Source organism: Rhinopithecus roxellana, chromosome 18 (genome assembly GCF_007565055.1).
Source record: "Rhinopithecus roxellana isolate Shanxi Qingling chromosome 18, ASM756505v1, whole genome shotgun sequence".
In the NCBI taxonomy this organism is placed as follows: Eukaryota; Metazoa; Chordata; class Mammalia; order Primates; family Cercopithecidae; genus Rhinopithecus; species Rhinopithecus roxellana.
In genome coordinates this window covers 13058382-13069246 of record NC_044566.1, presented here as the reverse complement: position 1 = coordinate 13069246, position 10865 = coordinate 13058382, and the positions used below count along the sequence as shown (strand labels likewise).

General features: G+C 42.2%; 1 protein-coding gene across 1 annotated transcript in view; it reads right to left on the bottom strand.

Moving 5' to 3' along the window:
- Window positions 1-2059: 2059 nt before the first annotated feature.
- Window positions 2060-10865, bottom strand: part of LOC104678218 (RP9 pre-mRNA splicing factor) — a 29870-nt gene continuing 21064 nt past the window's right edge. The window contains 3 exon segments of the mRNA XM_030922215.1: window positions 2060-2652; window positions 2654-2798; window positions 3559-3620. Coding sequence (XP_030778075.1) covers window positions 2599-2652; window positions 2654-2798; window positions 3559-3620 — 261 coding nt within the window. The 3' untranslated portion in view covers window positions 2060-2598.

Here is a 10865-nt window from a genome sequence, read left to right as displayed (position 1 = left end):
TCTTTGATAAGAGTTTGCTGCCTCCCTCACCATGTGGCCCCTTCAACTCTAAAACCAGTAATGATGTGTGGAATCTTTCACAGTCTTGGATTCTCTGACCTTCTCTTTGGTTATCAGCCAGGGACAACTCAAGTTCCCAAGGGTTCTCATGATTTGGTTAGGAACACCCAGATGGTCTCCCTTTCCTTGTACTGGTAACACAATCTAGTCACAGGAGTAAAGTGCATCCTATTAACAGTCCTGAAGATTAGTGGGAGAAATCATGATGCCATTTTAGCCTGGGTAATTTAAAAAGAAAAGACACTTGCTTGGCTCAAGGTTCTGCAAACAGTACAAGAAGTGTGGTGCTGGCATATTTTTCTGGTGAGGCCTCAAGAAGTTTATAGTCACGGTGGAAGGCAATGAGGAAGCCAGCATATCACATGGTAACAGCGACAGCCAAAGCAAAAGGCGGGGGGGGTGCCACTCACACTTAAGCAACTAGATCTGGTGTGAACTCATCACCAAGGGGATGGCACTAAGCCATTCATGAGGGATCCACCCCCATGATCCAGACACCTCCCACCAGGCCTTATCTCCAACACTGGGGATTACATTTCGTCAAGAGATTTGGAGGGGACAAACATCCAAACCATACCAGTAGGATGTCTGACATTAATTATACAATGCCTTAGTGAAGGGAGGTTTGAGGGCTTATTTTGTCTCCCTGGAAAGAAATGGAAAATGTATACCTGAAAGAGATGTCTGAAAAAGAAAGTTTAAGTGGGTGACAAGCACACTTTTGGTTTGCTAGTGAGCTTTTTGAGCTCAGTTCTCATTTGAGTTTGGAGATGGATTTGTAAGGGCTCTGGGATTTCTCCCCTGTAGTCTGTCTATAGGAGCAAAGAGGAAGATTTTGATTGACACTTCTTTGGGGAAAGCTTGGACAAAAGCATCACAGATCAGGGGAGATGACAGGCCAAAGTGATGTTCCTTGGAATCTAGGCTAGAAACAGAGGAGAAAAAAACAGAGTGAGGGGAAAGGGACAATACACTTGCAAGGGCTGCAGGGGTGGACGGCTGGATTCTAGTTAAAGCAGGAAGTGGAAGAAGGCTTCAGTAAGAGGCTAGAGATCTAGAGCACAGGTTCTCCAAGTGGGGTCCCCAAATCAACAGTGTCAACATCACTTGTTAGCAAAGCAGATTCCCAGGTTCACCTCAGACCTAGGGAATGGAAAATTCTGGAAGTTTGTGAGTTGAGCACAGGAATCTGCATTGTAAGCAGGCTACTGATTTGGATGTCTTGGAGGTTTGAGAATCATTGATGCAGCATCTTTCGTGTTGTATAAGAATGCTTTTATCATGAATGGGATTGCAGAGGGACAGTAGCCAATTCCTGGAAGAAGAGGACCGGCTGTACCTGGGTGGGAAATGCTGAGAATATGGCAGAGGACAGATGGCCTGTGTTCTGCGTGCTGAGGAATGATGACAAGGATAAGTGTAAGGCAAGGCTGAATGCACTGGCCTTACAGTTTTCAGAAATAATAAGTCCTGGCCATTCCAATCTCAACCGATTGTTTTCCTGAGGTGGTATTCCAAGGCCACGAACAGGAGCACTGACTGATGAGACTTGAAGAAGGGTCAGTCTGGGCCTGGCTTGGCTGTTCCTTAAAGAGATGCAATCTAAACTCCATGAAAAGTCACAGAAAATGGGAGTGAGTTTCTGGGACCCTGACTGAGTGCCTAAAGCAGCAAGAGTCCAGTGTTGGCCACAGAGGAACACACTTGCCTATGAGCAAGATCCAACTTCACTTTGGCTCAGCAAAGGACAGACTTCCTCTTCTCCAGCTGCAGACACACCCTGGCCCCCTGAGATGCCTCTACTGTGGCCTACTCTCAGCTACAAGAGCACAGATGGGCTGTGGTCAGGCAACAGGAAGAGGAAGAAAGGGAGGGATGGATTTTGGGATGTGGGTACCTGACCTAGTAAAGAAATCCCCCTATATTCCTAAACCTTTTCTGAGTCACTCTGTGAAAATCATGGGACTCTGGCAGTAGAAAGCAAGTTAAGTAGAATGCTAGCCACACAAGATTTTTTATTGTTATTTTAAGAACTCCCTAGCCCCCAAATCAATAAATCATGTCAGATGAATATAAATGTATACTTTTAGCCAAGCAGTGGCTCTCACCTGTTATCCCAATGCTTTGGGAGGCCAAGGTGGAAGGATCACATGAGGCCAGGTGTTCAATTCCACACTGTGGAGGGCACAAGCTGTGGGAGGGCCTGGAAGAAACGCCTCAAAGATTCTCCCAGTCCTGCCACCCTGTGGGAGGTATTTCAAATGAATCGTAAACTCATGTGACCAGCAGGGAGGACAACACCGAAGAAACTGTCCTGCCTAAAATCAGCCGCTGTCCAGAGCTAGCACTTGGAAGGAGCTATTCCCTCTCCTGGGGTCACATCTTCACTGGAAGGCGGGTGGGAGCTCACTGCTGTGACCCACGTATCCTCCTCTCTGTGTCTCTATCCTGCTACTTTCTCTGACTGCATCTTCCTCTGTTCCTTGGCCACAGTGTTTTGATTCTTGAGAAGAGAACGTTGAACAAGTCACATCCTTGTCACTCTGACTCGGAACTCTCATTTGACTTGGAAGATGTGTGCTTCCGTTTTTTTCTTCTTTTTCTTTTCTTTCTTCCTTTTCTTACGCTTTTCTTTCCTCTTCTTTTTCTTGTGTTTCTCTTTACCTTCAGAGGAACTGGAGCTGCTCCCATCTTCATCTGAGGTAGAATCCTCCAGTAACTGTTTTAACTGCTGTATCCTAAACATTCAAGATTGATCAAACAGTGAGTTTTTGCTTTAATTGAAAAGTTTCTTAAGTATGTCATTCAAAAGCAGTATGGAAGGAACATGAATAACCACATCACAAAGACAGTCATTATTTTTATTTTTACCTGTTTTCTCCATTCTTCTCCACCTGAATGCTTATTTTTATGTGACTGTAACCAGTGTACAAGCCATTTTTGTATTCTTTTCCTTGTCCTAGTCATTTCTGTAGGTTTCCACAGTACTTACAATTACAATTTCTAACAGACACACACTTTACTAAACGAGTCCCCCAACTGCTCAGTTTCCTAATAGATAATCTACATCCTCAACAATCATAATTTAATGTAACCAGTTTGAGAAAACAAACTTTCCCAATTTTTCACTCTCTAATCTTGTCTAGGTATAATTTTTAACAAAAGCTCAGATCCTTAAAGACGCTGGAGGAGATAAACTGAATTACATGAAAGTACCAATTGTACCATGCCAGTAGACAGCACAACATGGGTTGCTAATATCAACCGCAGTGGTCAGAGAGCTGGACCAAGCCTACAGCTTTAAGCCAACCCAAGCAGGAAGAGGCTGGCCTGCTCATTCCCCAACACTGGTCTTGTCAGCCACGACTCCTACCCAATAAACATTTCACAAATGAATTACCATGTTTACTGTATCACTCTCCTACTGCTAGAATTTTTTTTTCCAACTTTGTAGAATTTAAAACTTCTAAGTAGATATCATCAACAGGACAATCTCACCTTACATCCTTTTCATATTGTTTATTGTCTTGTATGATGTCATACATGAAATCCTCATGTGCCTTTAGGGACAGAGAAGGTTAAGGTTTGGTTAGGCTTCATGGACCACAAGTTAAATAAAATGAAACCCCTATGTTACAAAAAACAGTTTTTTTTCTTTTTTTACTGTTTCATGTAGCCGTATGCTCAACATCTTTCAATCCTTTTAAGGGTCGCATTACTAATAACTCACTAAGGCTATAAAAAGGATTTCCTAATGAGAAAATACACGAAATAATATTCTTCATGAGGAAATACCTGCATAAACTGGAAAAGAGTCATACTATAAAACAGTACTCAAGTTTAGAAATACTGAGGTAATTCTCTTTGTTCTATTGGGTTTGATGACCAAAAGTTACTATAAGCAAAACAAAGGAGTTGCTCAATGATACATAGGAATGATCATTTATAAGTACTCAAAAATACATGTTACAGGTCGGGCACAGTGGCTCGCACCTGTAATCCCAGCACTTTGGGAGACCGAGGGAGGTGGATCACGAGGTCAGGAGATCGAGACACGGTGAAACCCCGCCTCTACTAAAAATACAAAAAATTAGCCGGGTGTGGTGCCTGGCGACTGTAGTCCTAGCTACTCGGGAGACTGAGGCAGGAGAATGGTGTGAACCCGGGAGGCAGAGGTTTCAGTGAGGCAAGATTGTGCCTCTGAACTCCAGCCTGGGCAACAGAGGAAGACTCTGTCTCAAAAAAAAAAAACATACCCCAAAGAAGTCTGGAAATATACACATCAAGCTATTTGCTGCAAACCCACTCTCAGAAGGAAGTCAAGATTGGACTTGGTGGTAAAAGCCTTACTATGAGGTCTTCATTTTGCTTAATAAGGCAAATAAACTGTATTCTTATATTCTATAATTGAAAAATGACTTAAAATTCACAATTATGGGCCGGGCTCGGTGGCTCATGCCTGTAATCCCAGCACTTTGGGAGGCCAAGGCGGGTGGATCACAAGGTCAGCAGTTCGAGACCAGCCTGACCAACATGGTGAAATCCCATCTCTACTAAAAATACAAAAATTAGCTGGGTGTGGTGGCAGGCACCTGTAATCCCAGCTACTTGGGAGGCTGAGGCAGGAGAATTGCTTGAAACCGAAAGGCGGAGGTTGCAGTAAGCCAAGATTGCACCACTGCACTCTAGCCTAGGCAACAAGAGCAAAACTCTGTTTCAAAAAATGAAATAAAATAAAAATTAAAAAATTCACAATTATGAACATTATGCTTATAGAGTTGTATAAATTGATGTTCTGTTACATCCTTAGGGTAAATTCTTAGAAATTGAATTTCTGAGTCAAAAAGAAGTATGCTAAATTTTTTAGATTTATCAACCAGCTTTGTTTCATACTATCTGTAAAAACTGACATTTCACCTAAAAGAGTTTGATCTAGAATAATTATTTTTCAGATTAAGACAAAAACACAAAACTTTAAATGCCTTAAAATGTTAAAAGAACGTCTGTTAACTTCAGTTTCATATATAGCTGGCCCTGTATCCTGAAGAGTTACATGTCCACAGATTCAACCAAGGATCGAAAATATTTGAAAAAAAAAAGGACAGTTTTGTCTGTACTGCACATGTTCAGACTCTTTTTTCTTGTCATTATTCCCTAAACAATACAGTATAACAACAATTTACTTTTTATTCAGTATTATAGGTAATCTAGAGATGATTAAAGTATACAGGAATGTGTGCACAGCTTATATGCTATTTTATTTATTTTATTTGACAAAATCTCACTCTGACACCCAGGCTGGAGTGCAGTGGCATGATCTTGGCTCACTGCAACCTCCGCCTCCCATGTTCAAGTGATTCTCATGCCTCAGCCTCCCAAGTAGCTGGGATGGCAGGCATGTGCTACCATGCCTGGTTGATTTTTGTATTTTTATTTTTTTGAGACAGAGTCATACTCTGTCACCTAGGCTGCAGTGCAGTGGCGTGATCTCAGCTCACTGCAACCTCCACCTCCTAGATTCAAGCAATTCTCCTGCCTCAGTCATCCAAGTAGCTGGGATTACAGGTGCCCACCACCGCACCCAGCTAATTTTGGTATTTTCAGTAGAGACGGGGTTTCACCGTGTTGGCTAGGCTGGTCTTGAACTCCTGACCTCAGGTGATCTGCCCACCTCAGACTCCCAAAGTGCTGACATTACAGGCGTGAGCCACTGTGCCCAGCCTAATTTTGTATATTTAGTAGAGCTGGGGTTTCACCATGTTGGTCAGGCTAGTCTCGAACTCCTGACCTCAGGTGATCTACCTGCCTAGGCCTCCCAAACTGCTGGAATTACAGGCGTGAGCCACTGCACCCAGCCTATACCATTTTATATGAGGGACTTTGAGCACCTGCGGATTTTGGTATCCCAGGGGATACTGGGATCTAATTCCTCATGGATACCAAGGGACAACTGTATGTTGATCACTCCAGTAGATCCACAAGGCAGCATATTTCAATTGGCAGAAGTGGTTACTGAACAGTGAATTAACACCTCTGGGAGGTGACTCTATGTTAAAGTGGGGAATGATAGATAGATCATGCTAATAATAGATCTGTCTGTCATTTAAGAGGAAATATACACAATTCTAGCTTGTAATAGACATCTACTCTTTAAAGGCTGGGAAACTAGGCCAGACGCAGAGGCTCACGCCTGTAATCCCAGAACTTTGGGAGGCCGAGGCGGGTGGATCACGGGGTCAGGAGATAGAGACCGTGGTGAAACCCCGCCTCTACTAAAAATACAAAAAATTAGCCGGGCGCGGTGGTGGGTGCCTGTAGTCCCAGCTACTCAGGAGGCTGAGGCAGGAGAATGGCGTGAACCTGGGAGGTGGAGCTTGCAGTGAGCCGAGATCACGCCACTGCACTCCAGCCTGGGTGACAGAGCAAGACTCCATCTCAAAAAAAAAAAAAAAAAAAAAAAAAAAAAAAAAAAAAAAAGGCGGGAAACGAAAATTCTGATTTTAGTTATGAGACATGACTTTTTATATAATAAATTTTAAAAAGGGGAGTTGAATAGGGAGCAAAGTCTTCTTCAGAAAAAGAATCACTGACCCAATGTACAAGCAAAGAACACTTTTATAAATGTTAGTTTTTTCTTGAAGAGCTAAATTTGTCTCACAAATGCAATTTGTCTCACAAATGGTTAACAGCAGATATCTTGGCCAAAAGGCTTCTGGGAATGTACTTTATGTGAACATTCAGTTTGCTGGTGACTATCGGATTAATTAAGATTCACCATCTCTGATTAAGGTAAAATGACATTGTATGGTTTTACTTACTACTCTGAACTGTTCTAACTTTTGGTTGTCTTTGATAAAGAAAGGGCATTCTTTGCAGCCTGTTTGGTGACCATACCGTTTGCAATGTCAACCTAAAAGCAAAGCAAAGGGGAAATATTTCTGCAAGATAAGAGTGTTTCACCTAAGTGAGATAAAGAATCAGTAGACTATATTAAAGTTTTCATTCATTAAACTCCAATTCTAAAAGAAAATGCAATCATGGATGAACCGTGTAAGGTCCCAGAAAAGACAGGTAAACTAATTGCTTACCCAAGCATCCTTTAATCTTGTTGCTTTAGGAATTAATTTTCCAACACCAAGAAATTAAGAAGCAATCCAATGAAAAGTACTGCAAAAGGTGAATTTTTTTTTAGTGTGTCTCACTGTATTTTTCAAAGTATGTATCTTCTATTAATCAAGTGGCTCTGAATCTCATTTATAAATTTAGTCACTAGAACAAATAGCTTCTTTCTCAGGTTGAGTCGACCTCTGTTAATGTCATCAGAACCCTACTGCAACTTTACTTGCAGAAGAGGGAAACTGTCCTATTTAAAGAGGTTAACTATTAGAAGCAACAGAAGGTCCTGATGAGGAACTGGGAGGATAATAACAAGAGAATGTATATACATGCTCCAAGGCAACAAATTCCAGTCTTCATGGAATTTCAGTGAGTGGACCTGGCATCAGGCATTGACATCTGAGAAAAAGGAAGTGGTGAGCAAAGCAAGAATGGATGAGATCCTTGTTACTTCTCTCACCTGTGCATATTCTCTCAGCACCAACTGGATGTGGTGTAAATCAGGACATCGTATGGGAATGGTGAATAAGACCCTGTGTTTGAGTATTAAGCAATTCTAAGCAACTTGGCCAGGAAGCATGAAGAGGGATTTAAGTAAGTTCAGCCAAGTTTTGCTCTATGCTGGCAACTACAGAACACACATAGTGACAGGGCAAGAAAAGTTTTTCCCTTTTTATTTTTATTTGAGGATTGAATGCAGGAATAAAGTTTGTGGATTTTTTTTTTCTTTTTTTTAATTTTTTGAGACGGAGTCTTGCTCTGTTGCCCAGGCTGGAGTGTAGTGGCGCGATCTCGGCTCACTGCAATCTCCTCCTCCTGGGTTCAAGCAATTCTCCTGCCTCAGCCTCCTGAGTAGCTGGGATTATAGATGCATGCCACCACACCCGGCTAATTTTTTATATTTTTGGTAGAGACAGGGTTTCGTCATGTTGGCCAGGCTGGTCTCGAACTCCTGACCTTGTGATCAGCCCGCCTCAGCCTTCCAAAGTGCTGGGATTACAGGTGTGAGCCACCGTGCCAGGCCTAAGTTTGTGGATTTCTATTGATAGCCTGTGAGGTATCCCTATCCTTATCTCCCTCACCATTTAAAGTTTGGGGAAGAAGGACTACACTCTTTCAAACTAATATCTGCCTTTATGGCAAAGCTGAAAGGATGTGAAATGCCATGGAACAAGGATTGATGTATAGATATCCAGAAGATACCATTTCTGCTCAAAGTCCTTTTATTATGGAAAGATGATCCCAGCTATTCAAAGTGTGGTCCGTGGACCAGCAAATTCAACAATATGAGGAAGGTTGTTAGAAAAGCAGGGTATAGGACCCAACCCAGAAATATTGAATATCCAGTATTCAGTATTTTGGATATTCAAATACTGGATATTCAGTAATTCTGGGTTGGGCCTGATACAGACACATAACCTGAATTTTAAAATATTTACTGCTTATTTGTAGAAATATCAAAGTGGGAGAACCACTTTTCTAATTAACACTAAAATTGGTAAAATCAAAAACGTGTGCATAGGTTTGTAATTACCTTAACAGTAATTACATTATATGCAAATGGATTAAACACTTCAGTCAAAAGGCAGAGATTTATAGAATGTATAAAAATGTTATCCGCCAGGTGCAGTGGCTCATGCCTGTAATCCTAACACTTTGGGAGGTCAAGGCAGGAGGACTGCTTGAGCCCAGGAGTTTGCAAATAGCCTAGGCAACAAGGTGAGATCCCGTCTCTACAAAAATTTTTTTAAAATTAGCCAGGCATGGTGGCCGGTGCCTGTGGTTCCAGCTACTCAGAAGGCTGAGGTGGGAGGATTGCTTGAGCCTGGGAGGTCCAGGCTGTAGTGCGCTGTGATTGTGCCACTGCACTCCACTCTGGGCAGCAGAGAGGCCCTGTCTCAAAAAAAAAAAAAAAAAAAAAAAGGAAAAATGCTATCCAAGCACCAGATATAAGTGACACACTGTAGATTTAAAGACACAATTAGGTTGGCAGTAAAAGGATGGAATGGGAATATATGATGCAGTTACCCAAAGGGAACTAAAGCTGCTCCAATAATTTCAGACAAAATACACCATAAGACAAAAACTGTTAAGAGAGACAAAGAAGGACATTTTGTATTGATAAAAGGGTCAATCCATCAAGAAGATACAACATTTATAAGTATGTATGTAACCTAGCAAAAGAGGGCCAGATAGTTAAGACGCAAACTGACAGAATTGAAGGGGAAAACAGAACAATGTAACAATAGGCCGGTTATGGTGGCTCACACCTGTAATCCCAGGACTTTGGGAGGATGAGTCCCACGGATCACGAGTTGAGGAGATGGAGACCCATCCTGGCTAACACGATGAAACCCTGTCTCTATTAAAAGTACACACAGCCGGGCGCGGTGGCTCAAGCCTGTAATCCCAGCACTTTGGGAGGCCGAGACGGGCGGATCACGAGGTCAGGAGATCGAGACCATCCTGGCTAACACGGTGAAACCCTGTCTCTACTAAAAATACAAAAACTAGCCGGGCGAGGTGGCGGGCGCCTGTAGTCCCAGCTACTCGGGAGGCTGAGGCAGGAGAATGGCGTAAACCCGGGAGGCGGAGCTTGCAGTGAGCTGAGATCTGGCCACTGCACTCCAGTCCGGGCGACAGAGCGAGACTCCACCTCAAAAAAAAAAAAAAAAAAAAAAAAAGTACACACAAAAAATTAGCCAGACGTGGTGGTGGGTGCCTGTAGTCCCAGCTACTCAGAGGCTGAGGCAGGAAAATGGGATGAACCCGCCAGGCAGAGCTTGCAGTGAGTGCAGATCACACCACTGCACTCTATCCTGGGCAACAGAGCAAGACTCCATCTCAAAAAAAAAAAAAAAAAAAAAAAGAACAATGTAACAATAATAGAGATTTCAATACTTTCCATTCAATAATGGATACAACAACTAGAGAGAAGATCAGCAATGAATTACAAGACTTAAGCAACAATATAAATCAACTGAACCTAACATATTTATGAAACACTCTACCACCCAACAATAGAGTAAACACTTTTTGAAGTCAACATGGAACATTATCCAGAGACCCTATATTAGGCCATAAAACAAGAATTAATATAATTAAAAGGATTTAAACCATACAAAGTATATTCTCCAACTAGGATGGACTCAAATTACAAAGCAACAATATAAGGAAATTTGAAGCATCCAATATGTAGAGACTGAATAACACACGTGTAACCAATCCATGAGTCAAAGGGGATGTTAGAAAATTAAAAGACAACAGGCAGGCGCGGTGGCTCATGCCTGTAATCCCAGCACTTTGGAAGGCTGAGGTGGGCGGATCACCTGAGGTTGGGAGTTCGAGACCAGACTGACCAACATGTAGAAACCTTGTCTCTACTAAAAATACAAAATTAGCCAGGCATAGTGGTCCATGCCTGTAATCCCAGCTACTTGGGAATGCTGAGGCAGGAGAATCGCTTGAACCTGGGAGGCGGAGCTTGCGGTGAGCCGAGATCGTGCCATTGTACTCCAGCCTGGGCAACAAGGGCGAAACTCCGTCTCAAAAAAACAAACAAACAAGCAAAGAAAACACAACATATCAAAATTTACACAATGCCGATAAAGTAGTGGTTAAAAGAAAATTTATAGCTTCTAATTCTTATAATAGAAGAAAGGTCTCAATCAATAATCTAGGTTTTTATC